The 21,912-nt window shown below is 36.2% G+C and overlaps 1 protein-coding gene across 2 annotated transcripts in view; it reads right to left on the bottom strand.

Moving 5' to 3' along the window:
* Positions 1-5,009: 5,009 nt before the first annotated feature.
* SEPTIN7 (septin 7) overlaps positions 5,010-21,912 on the bottom strand; it is a 111,670-nt gene continuing 94,767 nt past the window's right edge. For both annotated transcript variants that reach the window (XM_054496663.2, XM_054496662.2), the window contains exons 11-13: positions 11,914-12,049; positions 7,100-7,239; positions 5,010-6,060 (exon numbers count right to left, since the gene is read on the bottom strand). In XM_054496663.2, coding sequence (XP_054352638.1) covers positions 6,021-6,060; positions 7,100-7,239; positions 11,914-12,049 — 316 coding nt within the window. In that variant the 3' untranslated portion in view covers positions 5,010-6,020. The remainder of the gene's footprint in view (positions 6,061-7,099; positions 7,240-11,913; positions 12,050-21,912) is intronic.

The following is a 21,912-nucleotide window of genomic DNA, read 5'->3' on the forward strand; positions in this document are numbered from 1 at the left end:
TATTACCCAGAAAATGAATAAAATACTGTGGCAGCCACCTTTAGTACGCCCGCTCTTGTACAGCCCCTTCACGCATTGAACAGGACTAAGCTGCATTAGCAATAGCATATTGGGAAATTATGTGTGTGACTCTCAGAGCTGGGTCATAAAAGCCATATGGCTTATGCCTTGCTCTCTCTTGGATTACTTGCTCTGGGAGAAAGCCAGCCACCATGTCACAAGGCCACTCAAGCAGCCCTGTGGAGAGGTCCATGTGGCAAGGGGCTGAGGCCTCTTAACGTCAACTTGCCAGTGATGTCAATGAGCCATCGTGGAAGCAGATCCCCCAGCTCCATTGAAGCCCACAGTTGACTGTAGCCTCAGCCAACATCTTTACTGCAAGGCACCCTACCAGACCACCCAGCTAAACTGCTTAATTCCTAACCTGCAGAAACTAAGATAACGAATGTTACTATTACAGATTGTTGTGGCTTAAATTTTGTTGCCAGGATTGAGGGGCATTTATTGTGGAACAATGGATAACAAATACAAATGTTACAGAATCACATCGTGATATTTTAGCTTGCTTGTTTTTATAAAGAGGTGGAAATGTCCATGTCATAGCCTTTTCAGGAACTCTAGTTCAGAATCTATGTGAATGCTCTGTATTTGGCACACAGCAAGTACTCCACAAACACTTGTTGCTGCACTTTTCCAATTTTGTTTCCTTCCCTTAGACTTCAAAGTGAGTTATCTCTCCCTTAATAGGCACGTATTTTTCCCAGTTTGAATATTGTCTAAAACATTTGCATTTGGTGGGATGAGTTCATCAGTTCTGACAAGTTGGTGAAAAAAACCTATCTCCTTTTCAGGACATGAGCTATCATCAGGCCAATCATACCTGAATGGAGACTACAGAAAGTGGATTTTTATCAGTGGTTTCCATTCCATCTTCCAAAGCACCTGACTCTTAGGGATGGGGTCTAATTAGGCATTAATGAGATGGAGATTTGAGCAAATGTCAATTTGAGTTCCTGGCACCTCTGCCCAGCAATACAAAGGTCTAAGGGAATATTTCATTTGTGTCTGGGTGAGAGAACTGTGTTCCCAAAATATTGAATACAACATTTAGTTTTGTTTTTTAACTTTATCAGGGTAAGCCAGAGATTTGTATAATCACATTGAGATTTATCCCTATGGAAAAAAAAATTGGACAGCTCCCACTACGTCCCACTGATATATTCCCTGACTTCTGAAACACAGGGAAAACAGCTCACATTAACACCAGGGGCCATACCAGGGTGCTCATTGCTTCACTCACCATTTGCCAAGTTGCTTAAAACTACTGGCTTATCCAAGACACAGGGAACTTTTCTGTGCTACACTAGAGTACAGCGTACATTTAAATATGAAAGAGATCATTAAAAATTCAGAGACAACAGAATTAAATGAGGGGTAAAAAAGTTGTATGCCTTTGCCAGAACAAGTTAGTTTGGTATCCCCATACTTGGGTGACAGCCAGCCCCTCACCCAGGGGAATCTGTGCTCTACTTACATGCAAATCTCCGGGTGAAATGCTGCTCCCTTGCAACACACTTGGACAAAAGGGAGCTAAGCAGGGTGGCCCACCTCGAAGAGAGAACAAAGAGAACAAAAAGGAAGTTTGTTGGTAGTGTCTGACTATCCCCCCTCTGCTAGCCTCCTCATCTATGCCACATCTTCACAAACCTCTGCTCTCAGAGGTGTCAGCTACTGCCTCTTTCCACCCCCACACAGTTTCAGAAAGCCTGAGTGGCATTAGATTTCGGCAGGTCCACAAACAGCATCTAAAAGAGGTTCTGTGTGGCCAATAGGGTTTCAGGCTACCCTTTGAGAGCCTGGCACAGAACAAGGTCTCCTTTCACTTGGCCCTCCTTTGCCAATACAAGGCTGCTTGGCTGGGTCCAGCACCCCATGGGGCAAATGTTCAGGCCAAGACTAGTCATTCTTCCCATGAAGCTTTCAAAGTCTTCTAAAGTTTAGAACACAGGAAATTGTCAGCCTCTATTTTCTGCTGAAAATGGCTGACACTAAACTTTGAACATTCTGTGGATGAATCCCAAATTATGGGAACCAAGTTTGCTTGAAAAGCAGCAGAAGTTTTCATTAAAGATGAGAGACTCTGATAAACCATCTCGGCATTACTTACAAAGAATGATGTATTTTATAACTCCAATTACTAACACCTTTCCTCTTTTGACCAAAATTACCTTATTTCCACGGAAGTAACTCCAAAAGACTATCTCTGTGCACAAAGAAGCAGATCCAGAGACTTACCATGGCACCATGCACATTTCCTAAAAATAAACCGTCACTAAAACTAAGAAATAATACTTTTTGGTCTGTCATGACCCCAGCAGATTGTCACATTCTCGAGGTCTGGACACCTTAACGTGTGCAGTCACAATGTAATCCTCACTCCAAACCAGCAAGGAAGGCATGGGGCCCGTTTTATAGCTGAGGAAACATTCATAGAAGTTACATGCCCAATTCACAGAGTTGGGGTCTAAACTGAGACAATTAGCGTGTCTGGTGCTTTCTGCTTCTCCAGGCTGCCTGGTGGCCAGCTGCCCCTCTTAATCAGGGAGCATCTGCTCTGTGCTAACAACTCTGTAGAAGATCATGCTTCAGAAATGTGGCAGTGTAGCAGACCAGCTACTTGCAAGGCATGAGATTTAAGCACAGGCCCTGGTGTAACTAAGACCAGTTCAAACTCTTGTTCTGCTAGTTACCACCTATTGAATAAGCTACTAAACATCTTAAACCCTCAGTTTCCTCATCCTTTTGCAGATGAGGAAACAGGGTTTAAGATGTTTATTCATTTATTAGATAATGTATTGGTAAGTTACCTTAATAGATAACTTATCCAATTGTTATCACTAAGGATTAAATAACACATGTAACTACTTAGGTTACCATCTGGAACAGGACAGTTGTGGGAAGTTGTTATTACAAAAGGGGCAGGTAAAATTCTGGATGAAGTACAAGGGCTTACATTTGCAAGCTTATTATTAGAAAGGACTTCAATTTACTGGTGTGGCAAATTTTCCTCTCAAATCAAGTAGGACACCACAGCAGTCTTCACTAGGACCTTCCTTGGTGATTCAACAATAACTATTAACTATCCACATACTGCCTAGATCGATGGCCTCCAACGTGCAAAGTAATAATTCATTGGAGCTTGGGGAAAGAGTGCAAACCTTTTTATTTCACTCTTTCAAATTTTGTTCCATAATGTTCACATTAGTGTAGCAGTATATTTGTTGACACATATTTTCATTGATCAATACATATAATTATGGACACATGCTCAACAAATATTTTTGTAAGGAAACAGCATCAGGTTTGGAGACCGTGATCTAGATAACTTTGAGTCAACATTTCGCTCCTGATGCATTTATAGCTATCAAGCCATCTCTCCTTTTTTCCCCTTACCTCCCATATTCTGACTTCTACTCCTAGTTTCTCCAAGAGGACAAAACATATTCAGATGTGGTGGGTCAGAATGTACAGGAGGTAATGTGACACCCAGCTCATGAGTCTGAGAGGCATGGGTATCTCCTCAGCTTTCAAGATTACAACCTGAGCTACACAAAAATAAACTGTGTCCACTTAACTTGCTTGTGAATGTGATATGGAAGCAATGATATCCCATTCCACTAGGTGGCAGCAAAACTCTATCCACAAGGTGCCCAAGTGGTTCACTGGTATTATTAGTGCTTACTTGTTCAGCCCCACTTAATTAGCAGAAAGACAGTGGCTAACAGGATACTTCAATTACATAATGCCTCCAACAGTGGAGAACAGACACTGCCATTTTGCTTTCTACAGGCTGGCCTTTCCTTAGGCCTACCTGAATTTTACATGTATTGTGAATGATCCTCTCAGAAATCCACAGGTCAAATGGCAAAAAGAGCCTTCTGATATACTTAAGCCTGAAGTCAACAATCAAAAGTCCTAGTAAAGTTATACAGATCCTGTATCAGATTCCGGTGAAACCCTGGGCATGCCATGGATAAAGAAAGACTTCTGAAAGTTTTCATTAGGATGGTAGAATAATGAATGTGTCTTACAAATTTATTATTATAATACATAGAATTTTGACATAATATTTCCCAGAAGCAGTAGTACTTAACCAGTTAGGCAGGCAGTCTATATACATTTTTTACCTTTGCATTCTCCAAATTCAGTAGGTTGTTAGCCTCCCTAAAACCAAACATTTTTGGCTAGAGGTGTTAACCCAATCTCTCAACACAAAAACTGAAAAAAATAAACACCCAAACAACAATCTCTCTGCTACTGACTTATAATTATTCCCTCTGCTTAGGTCACTAATTTAAAAAAGTAAATAGGGTAAAACATTTCAAGATAATAAACTAGGCTACATTAATTTCTTACTTAAATTATGCATTATGTTAAAATCTATGTCACTTGACCTTGAGAAAAGAAATGACACCATCCTTTTTACAGTTAAAAAAAATTTCAGTTTCCAGGGACTTGAGAGTATACCTAACCGGAATGAGTCAGAAACTGTTCTCAGAGGCCGGGCATGACGGCTCATGCTTGTAATCCCAGAACTTTGGGAGGCTGCAAAAAATACAAAAATTAGCCAGGCGTGATGGTGCACGCCTGCAATCCCAGATACTCAGGGGGCTGAGGCAGGAGGACTGCTTGAGCCCAGAGGGTTGAGGCTGCAGTCGAGTTGTGTTTGTGCCACTGCACTCCAGCCTGGGCAGTGAAGCAAGACCTTGTCTGGAAAAAAAAAAAAAAAAAAATTGTTCTCAGAAAAATAAGCATACAAATGAGAGATAGAAATGAATAGAGAGATATGGTATCTCTTAAATTAGAAAATCAGCACATATGCATTCTAAATAAGACAAGCATATAAAAGATATCATCGTAGAGGAGGCAAACTCAAGCTGAAAAGTTTCTTCCCAAACATACTCTACTCTTGTACATCAACTGTAGGATATCTAAGACCCCACACACTATTACATCACAACATCGTTTATTATGTGAATTTTTTACAATACAAACAAAAAATACAGAAATGCAATATATGAATACAGCTAAATGCAGAATGGTGACTTTTTTCTCTTCAAGAGGCCATGATTCCCATTTCTAGTAAAATAAACAGACTGCATATAGGTAGAAACAGGTTGGTCATTAGCTTAACAATTTTGCCTAGAAATGATCTATAAATGCATTTTCCCCCCTGCTACTTACCATAAAGTGTAAAAAGGGAGTTAAAGGAAAGTTTCCTTGTTGGTTCCTACCATATGAAAGATGCTATATTCTATTTTAGCAGTGCCAATATATGGAAAATATCTAAATTAAATGTTATTACAAAAATGAAGCAGTAATGAGATTCTGGCTAAGAGGGCACTAAATGAGAATAATATATATTTAAAGAATCCAAAACAAACAAACAAAAAGAGGTTGTTATAAAAAAGCTCTAGGTGCACTGTAAGCATATAGGGGTTTTTTTTTTCCATGTGTATTTTTAAACAATGGAAGTGTCAAAAAATAGGGTCAACTGTGTTAGACTAAATTACATTATTGTATATGCTGCATTGAATGGAACCTTTGTATTATAATTATCATAGAGAAGCATAGTTTGCATCATATTATGGCAATTTATCCTCAATGAAAATCTTCCAGAGTCCTTTTATTTTGGAATATCCTGTAAACAATCAAACCACCAGAACATGATTGTACAACAGTAAAATGTTCTCTTGCATTAAACTGAAGATATCTGTTTAATAAAAAAAGAAAATGTAGGAAAGGTACTTAGAGCTCTTACTTTCTAAGTACAGAACACCCTAGACAATTCAAGGCATCTTAATCTCCATCAAGAACAAAAAAAAAAATAATTTTTGTCATGCTGTTAAATCCATCATTGTGGATAAAACTGGTGCAAATTGGTCAAACGGATCCAACAAACACTGATGTCCAAGCTGGCATATTGGCAACTAATATGTAACTGGTGGTCAATAGAGAGTTTAAAAGATCTTCCCTTTCTTCTTGTTCTTTTCCAAGGTTCTAAAGGATGAAAGAAAAGTAAACAAGATGAATAACCATTTTATAAACATGATAGACAACATGATAACAACAGCTAACCCAATTACAACAATGTTGGGATTTTCAGATACTACTTTTTCATTGAAAATATTAAAAGATTTAGACGTAAACAGCTAAGACAACATTAATCTATAATAGCATTTTCTTAGGCAATCAAATATTTGACAAAACTCCAGGATAAGCAGTAAAAAAATATGGCAAAACCCCATTTTAATATACAAGAACAATTCTTCCCAAATGAAACAGCACAAACTAAGAAGTTATCAACTGGCGTCAAACAGGGTGTTCTTTTCCCTCACTGTCATTTGCATTTTGAAGTGCAATTGCTTTTACAAACCTATTTTCCTCTTCTTTGGGGAAAATGTTAACAGTAGGGTAGTGTAGCAGAACATATGTCAAATCTGAAAATGTTTAGTAACGAGGATAAACTATATAATCCTTATAGGAATGCCACTTTTCAGTTTTAAATGAAACTATTAAGGAAAAGAAAACCAAGGTACAAATATTATTGAATTTTGAATAAATTAAGAGAAAGTAATTGATTAGCTGTATTGGAAATTAAATATCTAACATTTTGTCTTAAGAATTTTATCGTAAAAACATAATTCAACACAGTTAAAACGTACCCCTAAATATGTAATAGATTTTGAAGAATGTTCCCTTTGTGTGCCAAAAATTGAAAACAACCCTTATGTCCAACAATTGAGGGGAGGAGGTAAGAAATCCAATTAAGGTGAGTTAACTGGGGAGAATGTTATGAAGTTGCTAAATCATAATTATGAAGATTAAGTCATGAAAGATGTACTGAAAAAATACTGCTAATGGACATAGACTGTATCCATCCATATAAAAATATTTATCTATGAAAACCATTATGTTTGGAATGCATGATAAGGGGTGATGACTTTTTAAGTGTTATTCTAATGTTTTTTAAATAAGTAGGAAAACAATTCTTTAAAACATTAATAGACACATTTCTTAGTAATCTGCTATTAGTTACCTCGAAGAGTTCTGTTGTTCTAAAATACGTTGTTGAGCTTCCCAGTTTGCTTTCTCATCCTCAAACTGACGACGTTTTTCCTCCAATTCTTTGTGCTGTGCTTCCAAATTCTTTTTCATTTGCTCATGGCGCCGCTGGAGCTAAATCACAGCACAATATATAAAACAAAACTAAGAAATCAGAAGCAGAAGTATGTTTCATCCAGATACCCTAATGATAAGGAGTATGAGCACTATTTGAATAGCCCTGTTGTAAATTCAGAGTACTACCTGGAAAGCACTGTCAAGGACTCCTCCTCATTTAGGACCACCCAAAAGGCCAGTGACCCAAGACAATAATCTTGGGAAACAGGAAAAAAAAAAAAAAGCAACAAACTTAACATTGTGGAGTACTTTATAATGGAAAATTACTATCTTATCTCGTTTTTCTTTAATCACAAATATGTTGGAGGCTGGGCAGTGAAGACATCACTGTTCTCATTGTACAGATGAGGAAACAGTTGCAGAATTTAAGTGACTTGCCCAAGATTGCTAGCCGAAAGTGGAAGAACCAGGACTTGAATAAGCCTCCTAATTCCAAGTTTAGAAAGCTAAGACAAGTGAAAAGAAAGCAGGTAGTTTAGGACCCTAAGAGCTCAAAGATGCCAGCAAAGTACTCTGATTCCTGTAAGCAGTGGTTCTCAGACATTGGTCTTTATGCAAATCACCTGGGATGTTTGTTAAAAATATAGAATCCTGGACCTCACTCAGACGTATTGAATTAGAATATCTGGGTGTTAAGTCTGGAAATGTGGATTTGCAACAAGTTACAGTGATTCTAATGCAGACGGTCCTTCCTCCTCTGTGTATTAATACTGTAAAGAATGCTGACTGAGAGGTAGTAAACACTCATGCAAAGTAACTGCAGAAACAAAGTGCTTTAAGTCCAAGAGATCATTAGATAAATAATTTCATTTAGGTGCAAGTCAATCCATTTCTGAAAAAAAAAAAAGTCAACAAATTTTAAAAATCAGATTAAATCCTTCTATGCCAAATACCCAAGGACTATTTAAAACCTTCAGTTATCCAGGAATTATGTTCTGTTATAGATTTTACTACACTGGTGAGTTAACATTAACATAATGTTAATATATAACTATTATATATATTATATATTATATACATATTGTATATTATAATTTTGCATACAATTTTTTTACAAGTCCGAAGTGACTTCATATTTATTCCTATTTCAATTATTTCATGCAATTTCTACAAAACAAAATCACCTAAGACACACTTAAGCAAACATGAGTCAAATCTGAGGTGAAATCTTCCTGACAGCAAACAAGTTACTAAGTAATGTCAGAAAGTAGGAACATAAGAAAATGTCTCTAGTTATTTTTTTTAAATGAAGAGAGTCACATATACACAAGTCAGAACAGTAGTTACCTCTGGGAATGAGAGAGAGGGATACAATAGGGGACAGGTACGGTCTTCAAATGAGTTGATAACATTCTATTTTTTTAAGCCAGGTGGTAGGCTTACAGTGTTCATCATTCTTTAACTTAATTTATGTTACATATAAGTAATTATCTTTTGTGTTAACTGCATGTAGATAAAGGTATAGGTCACAATCTCACTCAAGAAACCCATGGGGTCAGATGCCTTTTGAAGTTCAACATTTTTCAGTTATTAAAACGACAACACCGCTTAGAAAGGAGTATATACTATATTTATAAAATACCTCCTGGGCTATCTGGGTCAACAAGTATAATCAAACACATTACTTTTTATTTGTTTCAGTAAAATATATAAATATTCACAATATGTAGGACTAAAACTTAGTTCATGTTAGGTTTTGCAGTTTTCAGAGTTTTTTCCATTCTGAAATTGTGAAAAACAGGACTGTGGACCTATCTAGCTTAACTTAAAAATTAACTGGGTTCAAATGCTGGCATACTAAGTTAATTTATCCTTCTTCTTATAAAGGAGAGATGGGCAATAATATCTACCTTGTAGGGCTGTGGTGTGCACTAGACAACACAATAAATGAAAGATGCTTGGTGCTGTGGCTGATGTACTGTGCTGCTAGCTGTGCCCCAAACAAGTATTTCCAGCATAATGGATTTAAGGAGAGACTGTATTAAACAAGGCTAAAAGGGTTTCTTTACCTATTTATGTATTCACATGTATATCTACATAATATATATCATTTATCATATACATGATGATTTGCAAACTCATTATCACAGGGATGTTGGTAAATACACTCTAGATGTGGTTTCATAAAAGACAAAGAATCTAGAATAAGCATGCCTAATTCTCTAATGGCTTAGAGTATCTGGTGGGAACCTTGGCCCAGAGCTCTTCACAGGTCCTTGAAATGTTAACATTCCATCCTTCAAAGAATAGTTCTTCAAAATTATCTTCACCATTCACAGTAATCATTAAAATTCCCAAAGGGTTCCTTGGCTACAGGTTCACAATTACTTGTTTGTAATATTTACTCTTAGCAACATGTCCTAAAATACACCTGCCTCAAATATAAGTTAAACTACTTTTAGATTCTCAATGGAATCTAAGTGTGGAGATAATGTAGTAGACTCTTGATTATTCCTGTTTTTTTCCCCTTTTAGATATAGATTTTTCAGATTATATATGAATTACCGAAGAGGTAGAGATTCAATGCATATATTTAACAACAGGCTGATAAATTAATCTCCAAAATGTCATGTTAAGAACTTTAATTATTCATTTATAATAAAATAGCAATAGCTAAGACAGTGACTCTTGATTGGGGGTGTGTATGCATGCACATTTTGGTTTGCCCTATGATAGGAGGTCACTGCTATTAGCATTTAGTGGCAGTGCCAGGGATGCTAGTCCTGTAGTGCTCAGCAGTCTCAAACCAGGAGGAATTATTCCATACCCCTGCTAAATTAAACTCACAACAAATATAACAACAGTGAAAGATTTTAATAAGAAATTACAAGAGAAGCCCAATAATGTAAGAGAAATGATGTGGAATAAAAACATTTCCTCGAAATTATTTAATACTTTCTCATTCCGTGCATTCTATTTACTCAATGGATTAGAGTACTTTTGTTATGCCTTTAGTCAAAAAATGTTTCCGTATTTTATGCGGTAATTACAAAAGCAATGAGATCAACTGTAAGAATATAACAAGAGAGATCTGAATCTCTTTTTAATACACTTAGATACAAATATATTAGTGAAGCCACATAAAACAGGGATCTTACTAAATTTTATCATTAAAGATTGTTTTAAAAGTATTTTATATTACTGTCATCCATATATATATATGTATATAATTTTGAGACAAGGTCTAGCTCTGTCGCCCAGGCTGGGATGCAGTGGCACAATCATGGCTCACTACAGCCTCGATCTCCCAGGCTCAAGTAATCTTCCTGCCTCAGCCTTCTGAGTAGTTGGGACCATAGGTGCAGGCCATCATGCCCAACTATTTTAAAAAATTTTTTGTAGAGATTGGGTCTTGCCATGTTGCCCAGGCTGGTCTCAAACTCCTGGACTCAAGCAATCCTTCTTCTTGGGCCTCCCGAACTGCTGGGATTACAGATGTGAGCCACCACACCTGGACCTCATCTCACGTATTTTGAAATAATTTATTATTTTATAGGGCTTTTTGTTTGTTTGTTTTTTGAGGCAAAGTCTTGATCTGTCGCCCAGGCTGGAGTGCAGTGACGTGATCTCGGCTCAGTGCAACCTCTGCCTCCCAGGTTCAAGCGATTCTCCAGCCTCAGCCTCCCAAGTAGCTGGGATTACAGGCACTCACCACCACATCCAGCTAATTTTTGTATTTTTAATAGAGATGAGGTTTCACCATGTTGGCCAGGCTAGTCTCAAACTTCTGAACTCAAGTGATCTGCATGCCTCAGCCTCCCAAAGTGCTGGTGTTACAGGCATGAGCCACCATGCCCAGCCTATTTTATAATTTTTAATTATAACAAATTTATGTGGAGAAAACTTCATACTGAAACCACTGTTATTTTGGGATTACTCATAGTTTTTTTCCTGCTATTCTCAGACATCTATCAAACTAACTGCTCTATGGATTTTTATGTTCAGTTTATCTTTTTCTCCATCTTTTCTTTCTTGCCACCTATTGAAGGAAATGTCTCCAAGGTCTTTTTGATTAATAGAAACTACATGTATAACTCAACATCTAGAAGGGTTTCAAGACAGTAGATATGTCTTCTGGGATGTTTTGTCATTACCCTGCCCAATGTTGTAACACTACGAACTACCTTGACACTACATTATAAATAAAGAAGGCCCGAACATGACAAAAATATCACATTCCCTAATTTTCTCTCCTTTAATTGTGTGGAATTTATCCAGTCATGTCTTTAGTTCAATAAAGGTTATTTCCCTCTTTTTCACTCATACACAAATAAGTATGGTCAATTATTATTATCCTAACACTAGTTTTTGTGCATAAACCCACCCCCAAATTCTCATCTTTAGTGTTCTTATGCCACCTGTATGGAATGGTTTGTAATTTTATTTTTCACAACTCAAACTTGTTCATTATAACTTTAATAATTCATTGTAAGTATTCTATTACACTGTCCTACCTAATATACTATGTCCAAGCACTTACAAATTGAAGTATATATTATTTTATTATAAACACAGTGCTTGCTTCTAGAAATTTCTCCGTTTTGTTACACTAGGGTATTAACTTTGAAAAAATATGTATAAAAAGATTATATTATCTATAAATTTTACTGAAGATACTACTTAAAAAAGGAACCCAATGTCTGCTAAGAGATGGAATATTAGACTGATTACCTCAGCTTCAGAGTCCTTCAGTTTTTGAACTTTTTCTTTGACCTTCATCTCAAACACCTGCTCCATCTCCATCTCCATTTTCTTCATTTTAGCTACATGCTCCCTTCTTTCTTCTTCCATTTGTGCCAGAGGGCTCCTGTCACGAATATTAAGGGTAATCATTAAATGTCTGTGAATAAAAATTATAATACAGAACTATGAAACAGCTGATGAAAACAAATGAGATGCTATATATGTCATTATTAATATATTTATAACCTAGAACTTCTTTCCATATTTCATATATAAAACTTGATTATGAAAAAAATCTAAAAAACAAAGATGTTCTCTAAACCTACTGCATATCAAATCTAAGGATGACATACCAAATAAACTGTAGAAGGAAAATGGGAAAAAAATTCCCAAAATACATTCACGGAATAAAACATTAGAAGAAAATAATTTAATTTTGTTCTTTAAACATTTTAACATGAAAAATAGAAAATGAGAAATGAAGTTAACATATGTAGAATATTTTTAGTTTTACCAGAATTTCTAGTGTTACAATCTCTTCTAAGACAGCTACTAACAACACAAAAATTATTATTTATTTTGGTAACTGAACTGATACGTTGGAAACAACTACTAGTCAATACCTAGAGCACTATTTAGGCATATAGAATATTTCTAGGCCCCTTATGATAACTTCAATGCTCTTGAAAATTCATTCTACTTAACTCAAATATTTTACTGTCTTAAGTTTTAAAGATGTTCACAGTGATTTAAAACATACACACATACTTTAGAGATAATCAGGAGCAAATATTTTGTTAATAATTATTTTTAAATGCCCAAAAAAAGACATAAGCACAGTTAAATTAAAAAAAAAAATGTTCACTTTGTTGATGTTAAAGTCCATGGACTCAAATCTCTTTGTCGAATTGTGTTCAAAATTTTCACACTGAGATATATTTACAGGTGGGCTTTATGTTAAGGCTAATATACTTACACAGAGACACAAGAGAATGCCAAAGTACCTAGTGCTTTCAGCCCAGGAGCAGAAAGTGGGCTCTTTGCTTTGAGAATCTCTGAAAATTATTCAATACCCTGGGACATACTAAAGAGATAGGTCCTTTGACTTTGTTAATAAAGCATGCTTGTTTTGCCTCCATAAAAACAGGCTTTGACCACTGATTGAGTTTTATATTTTAAATGGGTAAATTTTATTGTAATACACCAAATTTTTTTTAAAAAATTAACTCATGGCTTAAAAACAAAAACCAGACCTTGGATTTCACCCATAACTTTAAGGCTAGTCATTTTAACCTTGATTTGACACACTCTTATTATGGTGACTTTTCTCCTTATTAGGCTAAATATTTCTGACCATCACAGCAATTTTCTAACAGGGAAGCAGGCAAGAGAGCTAGATAGAAAATGTTAGAAACAAAACAAAAAGGACAGAATATTGGCTACCAGTTTTTCTTAACAAAAAGGCAAGAACAAAGATGTGATATAATGCTATGAATTAAGATGATCTGTTTTTGCAATTGCATAAAATTAGAATAAAATGTTATTTAACTCAAGGATATTTCTTCACTAAAAGAAAACTTACTTCTACATGCTAACCTGACACATATTTTTCCAATTAAACAATGAATCAAAAGTTCTGAAAATGAAACTAACCAGACATATTAACTTAGAACAAGAACCTGCATTTTAAAAGTGGAGTCGGCTGAAAAACATTTTCAAGTGTAAATATCATTTTTTTTTTGTTAAAAGTTGAGATGCTTCTTAATAATATATTCCTCATATTAATGGCAGGTGTTTTTAATACAGTTGCCTCTGATCTCTTGAGCACACACAGTGTCAGTGACTGCCCTGAAACAGCATACCAAATGTGTGTTTGTGTTTGCCAGCATTCTTCCGGTGAAAGGGTCCAAAGCTTTTGTTAGATTTTCAAAGAGTCTATAATTCCCACTGTCCCCTAACACCCCAAAAATCTTTTTTAGTCTCTAAAAAAGAAATAATCTAAAAACAATTTTTTAATTGCTAACCTTAAGTAACTGAATATGTGTATGTAAGCAACTTCCAACAATATAATTATGATTGTAAATATATTAAATTAGAAATCAGAGAGAAATATCTATTCCTACTTATACAACTCATCTATAAAATGTTTATCTTACTTTATCCTTGGGAAACAGCAAGTAATTTTGCCACCAAAATTATTATTTAAATAACTCTAGGGGGGAAAATAAGAGACTGCGGATAAAACATGCAATGATGTTTCAAATCTTCTTTTAGGCCGGGCACAGCGGTTCACACCTGTAATTCTAGCAGTTTGGGAGGCCAAGGCGGGCAGATCACAAAGTCAGGAGTTTGAGACCAGCGTGGCCAATATGGTGAAACTCCATCTCTACTACAAATATAAAAATTAGCCGGGCATGGTGGCGCACGCCTGTAATTCCAGCTACTTGGGAGGCTGAGGCAGGAGAATTGCTTGAACCCAGGAGGCAGAGGTTGCAGTGAGCCAAAATCGTGCCACTGTACTCCAGCCTGGGTGACAGAGCAGGAATCCATCTCGAAGAAAAAAAAATCTTTTAAATTCAAAATTTAAGTATTAAAAACCCCCACCTTACATGCCTTCAACTGTATCATATCTAAAGAAAAAAAAAATTAGAGATTTGGCACATTTAAAGTAAAGCATGCTAAAAGCTGCAATTAAAGGCAAATGCATAGCTTTCACAATTAAATTATTAAGGTATGTGCCCTAAATAAAAAATTTACAGTAAAATTCACTAAAGCTAATTTATTTCCCAAATGATGTTCATAATCATTACACTAAATCACTATAAAAATAAATATGCTGTGCAATTATCTTCTGAAAGTCTGTTGAAAGTTTTTAAACCTGGAAATGTGTGTTTCTAAGAGAAATTTGCAATTATTTAACAGTTAAGATACTGTAATGTAAGTAATGTAAAAATAATCTGACCAAATATACTCAAATACTGTGAAAAAATGTTCATGCATATTTAAAATGAATTTTTGAAGTCTCTCACCAGTAAAAATGATCTTTCAAATTTTTAATTTTTAAATTAACACCTCACTTCTAGTCATCTTAATTTTTAGAAAATCGAAACAAAAAATTGTGCTTACAATGTAGAAAATGTAGGGAGATCACTTTTTATCTTCACATTTACTATTTTTTTCCAAGTAAAACCTTTTATTAAATGGCTGGAAAAACCATTTAAGTTGTATCATTGCCTGCCTGCTTTTTAATAGGAAACTCTTACCCACCCACATATAGTAGTAAAGCTTATAAACCTATCAGTGAAATTAAAAACCCAGACAAAGAAATGAAGAAAGCCTAGTAAAACAAGAAAAAGAAAATGGTTACAACATAACCCAAATATGAAACTAAATCCCCAAACATTTAGCTCTTTCTAGGGTTGTCTTTATAAGGTTAAAATTCCTGCAAGCCACACCCCTTCATGTGACCAATAAGAGAATTATAGCCACCACACCACATAAGGATGACCTAGTCAAGTTCTACTTTGCTGCATTACATATGACCCACATTTGGAGTGTAATAAAAGACAATCATGTTTCATTTAAATTATGTGTGTGGTCTTTCCTAAAGAACAAATTAAGCAAGTAGATTTACATACTTTTGCTCCAGTGGTTAGTAGGTCACTATGTGCAAAATTTTCCAAAGGAATTTCACTTAAATAATTTCAAAGATCAATAAAAATTTCTAAAAATTTTGAGTAATAATGGTTGCCAACATTTTGTTTTGCCACGAGAGTATTAAAACCAAATATAAACAAAACTTCCAACTACTATCATTATAATTTCATGAAAGGACACTTGAATAAAGAGTAAAAGATATAAATAAGTGTAATTTTTTGAAACAACTTGAAATTTTCAGCAAATTGTCTTTATTTCTATTTAGATGAATGAAAACTCTGTCATGTATCAAGAATTCTGAGAATCTGCCTTTGAAACTTGTATTTTTAGTCATTCACTTATAAAGTTTTCCCAAGATGACTGATGGAGAAGGCTATGGAGAACAGAAAAATAAATTAACATAAGGGAAAGAGAGACTAGGGTGTGCCCCAACTTGAAGGAAGGTATGTATTGTCACAATTGGTACCAATGATAGACATCAGTTCTGAAAAAGAGTCACCAATAACATGTGATTTTAAGTAAAGGGTACAAGGAAGATCAAGGAAAAAGGAGGCAGATAACACTTCAAGAAGGAAGTTTAGCCAAAAAAGAAAAAAAAAAAAAAAAAAAAGCCCTCCTCTTATTGGGGATCACACTTCCTTTAAGAGATCAGCAATCTGCATATGTCCAACTCTTCTCCCCTTTCCTTTACAAACCCTTGCTGAATTTTCTTTGATTTGAGAGGTTACCCTTTCTGGGACTTTCAACCACCTATTACCCTCCATACAGGGATGCAAGAAGTACTTGGATGGCTCCACACTTTCTTTGTCAGAAACAGGTAATTACTGGATAGCTGCTAAGAACAGCATTCACTTCTCCAGATCTAACCTTGAGACAAATTACAGCTGACTGGACAAGTTCAGCTATTCTTCAGATTTAAACCACACAATCTGTTTCTTGTTTTAAGTCCCTCTGAAATAGAATTGTTCTAGGGCTACTGACATAACAGAAAGGCACATTTTCAGACATCTACACATGTATTTTTAATGTTTATTTCACGTTTCAATAGACTCTACAGTGTGCCCAAAACTACCTCAGAAAATTAAATATAAGATAAATTGATCCACAGTCATGCACTGCTTAACAATGGGGATACATTCTGAGAAATTCACTTGTCATCGCGTCAACTAACCTACTACACACTTAGGCTCTGTGGTATAGACACACAATATTATGGGATCTTGTCGTATATGCAGTCATTGACTGAAACATCATTATGTGGCACATGAATGTATTTTACTATTCAATGTCTAACATCTTTAAAAAGTTTAGCTTATATTCTAAAACCAAAGTGTGATTAGCACTTTGTGAAACATACATTGCCAAAGATCAATTTAACTATAAATTTTCAATAGGTTCACCTTCCATTCCAAAATTCTTGCAACTCTCAACCCCTCCCCACTACCACTGTCAAAGAATACATTGCTATGGAGAGTCGCATGAGAGCAATACAAAAAGAACATTAAAAGAAGCCTAAACTCACACCTACTTTACTTATTTTTTTTTTTGTTTTTGTTTTTTGTTTTTTTTTTTTTTTTTTCTTTTATTGTAATTATTATTATTATTATTATTATTATTATTATTATACTTTAGGTTTTATGGTACATGTGCCCAATGTGCAGGTAAGTTAAATATGTATACATGTGCCATGCTGGTGCACTGCACCCACCAACTCGTCATCTAGCATTAGGTATATCTCCCAATGTTATCCCTCCCCCCTCCCCCCAACCCACAACAGTCCCTGAAGTGTGATGTTCCCCTTCCTGTGTCCATGTGTTCTCATTGTTCAATTCCCACCTATGAGTGAGAATATGCGGTGTTTGGTTTTTTGTTCTTGCGATAGTTTACTGAGAATGATGATTTCCAATTTCATCCATGTCCCTAAAAAGGACATGAACTCATCATTTCTTATGGCTGCATAGTATTCCATGGTGTAGATGTGCCACATTTTCTTAATCCAGTCTATCATTGTTGGACATTTGGGTTGGTTCCAAGTCTTTGCTATTGTGAATAATGCGGCAATAAACATACGTGTGCATGTGTCTTTATAGCAGCATGATTTATAGTCCTTTGGGTATATACCCAGTAATGGGATGGCTGGGTCGAATGGAATTTCTAGTTCTAGATCCCTGAGGAATCGCCACACTGACTTCCACAAGGGTTGAACTAGTTTACAGTCCCACCAACAGTGTAAAAGTGTTCCTATTTCTCCACATCCTCTCCAGCACCTGTTGTTTCCTGACTTTTTAATGATCGCCATTCTAACTGGTGTGAGATGGTATCTCATTGTGGTTTTGATTTGCATTTCTCTGATGGCCAGTGATGGTGAGCATTTTTTCATGTGTCTTTTGGCTGCATAAATGTCTTCTTTTGAGAAGTGTCTGTTCATGTCCTTCGCCCACTTTTTGATGGGGTTGTTTGTTTTTTTCTTGTAAATTTGTTGGAGTTCATTGTAGATTCTGGATATTAGCCCTTTGTCAGATGAGTAGGTTGCGAAAATTTTCTCCCATTTTGTAGGTTGCCTGTTCACTCTGATGGTAGTTTCCTTTGCTGTGCAGAAGCTCTTTAGTTTAATTAGATCCCATTTGTCAATTTTGGCTTTTGTTGCCATTGCTTTTGGTGTTTTAGACATGAAGTCCTTGCCCATGCCTATGTCCTGAATGGTATTGCCTAGGTTTTCTTCTAGGGTTTTTATGGTTTTAGGTCTAACATTTAAGTCTTTAATCCATCTTGAATTGATTTTTGTATAAGGTGTAAGGAAGGGATCCAGTTTCAGCTTTCTACATATGGCTAGCCAGTTTTCCCAGCACCATTTATTAAATAGGGAATCCTTTCCCCATTTCTTGTTTTTCTCAGGTTTGTCAAAGATCAGATGGTTGTAGATATGTGGCATTATTTCTGACGGCTCTGTTCTGTTCCATTGATCTATATCTCTGTTTTGGTACCAGTACCATGCTGTTTTGGTTACTGTAGCCTTGTAGTATAGTTTGAAGTCAGGTAGCGTGATGCCTCCAGCTTTGTTCTTTTGGCTTAGGATTGACTTGGCAATGCGGGCTCTTTTTTGGTTCCATATGAACTTTAAAGTAGTTTTTTCCAATTCTGTGAAGAAAGTCATTGGTATCTTGATGGGGATGGCATTGAATCTGTAAATTACCTTGGGAAGGATGGCCATTTTCATGATATTGATTCTTCCTACCCATGAGCATGGAATGTTCTTCCATTTGTTTGTATCCTCTTTTATTTCCTTGAGCAGTGGTTTGTAGTTCTCCTTGAAGAGGTCTTTCACATCCCTTGTAAGTTGGATTCCTAGGTATTTTATTCTCTTTGAAGCAATTGTGAATGGGAGTTCACTCATGATTTGGCTCTCTGTTTGTCTGTTATTGATGTATAAGAATGCTTGTGATTTTTGCACATTGATTTTGTATCCTGAGACTTTGCTGAAGTTGCTTATCAGCTTAAGGAGATTTTGGGCTGAGACAATGGGGTTTTCTAGATATACTATCATGTCATCTGCAAACAGGGACAATTTGACTTCCTCTTTTCCTAATTGAATACCCTTGATTTCCTTCTCCTGCCTAATTGCCCTGGCCAGAACTTCCAACACTATGTTGAATAGAAGTGGCGAGAGAGGGCATCCCTGTCTTGTGCCAGTTTTCAAAGGGAATGCTTTCAGTTTTTGCCCATTCAGTATGATATTGGCTGTGGGTTTGTCATAAATAGCTCTTATTATTTTGAGATACGTCCCATCAATTCCTAATTTATTGAGAGTTTTTAGCATGAAGGGTTGTTGAATTTTGTCAAAGGCCTTTTCTGCATCTATTGAGATAATCATGTGGTTTTTGTCTTTGGTTCTGTTTATATGCTGGATTACATTTATTGATTTGCGTATATTGAACCAGCCTTGCATCCCAGGGATGAAGCCCACTTGATCATGGTGGATAAGCTTTTTGATGTGCTGCTGGATTCTGTTTGCCAGTATTTTATTGAGGATTTTTGCATCAATGTTCATCAAGGATATTGGTCTAAAATTCTCTTTTTTTGTTGTGTCTCTGCCAGGCTTTGGTATCAGGATGATGCTGGCCTCATAAAATGAGTTAGGGAGGATTCCCTCTTTTTCTATTGATTGGAATAGTTTCAGAAGGAATGGTACCAGCTCCTCCTTGTACCTCTGGTAGAATTCGGCTGTGAACCCATCTGGTCCTGGACTTTTTTTGGTTGGTAAGCTATTGATTATTGCCATAATTTCAGCTCCTGTTATTGGTCTATTCAGAGATTGAACTTCTTCTTGGTTTAGTCTTGGGAGGGTGTATGTGTTGAGGAATTTATCCATTTCTTCTAGATTTTCTAGTTTATTTGCATAGAGGTGTTTGTAATATTCTCTGATGGTAGTTTGTATTTCTGTGGGATCGGTGGTGATATCCCCTTTATCATTTTTTATTGCATCTATTTGATTCTTCTCTCTTTTTTTCTTTATTAATCTTGCTAGCGGTCTATCAATTTTGTTGATCCTTTCAAAAAACCAGCTCCTGGATTCATTGATTTTTTGAAGGGTTTTTTGTGTCTCTATTTCCTTCAGTTCTGCTCTGATTTTAGTTATTTCTTGCCTTCTGCTAGCTTTTGAATGTGTTTGCTCTTGCTTTTCTAGTTCTTTTAATTGTGATGTTAGGGTGTCAATTTTGGATCTTTCCTGCTTTCTCTTGTGGGCATTTAGTGCTATAAATTTCCCTCTACACACTGCTTTGAATGCATCCCAGAGATTCTGGTATGTTGTGTCTTGGTTCTCGTTGGTTTCAAAGAACATCTTTATTTCTGCCTTCATTTCGTTATGTACCCAGTAGTCATTCAGGAGCAGGTTGTTCAGTTTCCACGTAGTTGAGCGGTTTTGAGTGAGATTCTTAATCCTGAGTTCTAGCTTGATTGCACTGTGATCTGAGAGACAGTTTGTTACAATTTCTGTTCTTTTACATTTATTGAGGAGAGCTTTACTTCCAAGGATATGGTCAATTTTGGAATAGGTGTGGTGTGGTGCTGAAAAAAATGTATATTCTGTTGATTTGGGGTGGAGAGTTCTGTAGATGTCTATTAGGTCTGCTTGGTGCAGAGCTGAGTTCAATTCCTGGGTATCCTTGTTGACTTTCTGTCTCGTTGATCTGTCTAATGTTGACAGTGGGGTGTTAAAGTCTCCCATTATTAATGTGTGGGAGTCTAAGTCTCTTTGTAGGTCACTCAGGACTTGCTTTATGAATCTGGATGCTCCTGTATTGGGTGCATATATATTTAGGATAGTTAGCTCTTCTTGTTGAATTAATCCCTTTACCATTATGTAATGGCCTTCTTTGTCTCTTTTGATCTTTGTTGGTTTAAAGTCTGTTTTATCAGAGACTAGGATTGCAACCCCTGCCTTTTTTTGTTTTCCATTTGCTTGGTAGATCTTCCTCCATCCTTTTATTTTGAACCTATGTGTGTCTCTGCACGTGAGATGGGTTTCCTGAATACAGCACACTGATGGGTCTTGAGTCTTTATCCAATTTGCCAGTCTGTGTCTTTTAATTGGACCATTTAGTCCATTTACATTTAAAGTTAATATTGTTATGTGTGAATTTGATCCTGTCATTATGATGTTAGCTCGATGTTTTGCTCGTTAGTTGATGCAGTCTCTTCCTAGTCTCAATGGTCTTTACATTTCGGTATGATTTTGCAGTGGCTGGTACCGGTTGTGCCTTTCCATGTTTAGCGCTTCCTTCAGGAGCTCTTTTAGGGCAGGCCTGGTGGTGACAAAATCTCTTAGCATTTGCTTGTCTGTAAAGTATTTTATTTCTCCTTCACTTATGAAGCTTAGTTTGGCAGGATATGAAATTCTGGGTTGAAAATTCTTTTCTTTAAGAATGTTGAATATTGGCCCCCACTCTCTTCTGGCTTGTAGGGTTTCTGCCGAGAGATCCGCTGTTAGTCTGATGGGCTTCCCTTTGATGGTAACCCGACCTTTCTCTCTGGCTGCCCTTAACATTTTTTCCTTCATTTCAACTTTGGTGAATCTGACAATTATGTGTCTTGGAGTTGCTCTTCTCGAGGAGTATCTCTGTGGCGTTCTCTGTATTTCCTGAATCTGAATGTTGGCCTGTCTTGCTAGATTGGGGAAGTTCTCCTGGATAATATCCTGCAGAGTGTTTTCCAACTTGTTTCCATTCTCCCCGTCACTTTCAGGTACACCAATCAGACGTAGATTTGGTCTTTTCACATAGTCCCACATTTCTTGGAGGCTTTGCTCGTTTCTTTTTATTCTTTTTTCTC

This window comes from Pongo pygmaeus, chromosome 6 (genome assembly GCF_028885625.2).
Source record: "Pongo pygmaeus isolate AG05252 chromosome 6, NHGRI_mPonPyg2-v2.0_pri, whole genome shotgun sequence".
NCBI lineage: Eukaryota > Metazoa > Chordata > Mammalia > Primates > Hominidae > Pongo > Pongo pygmaeus.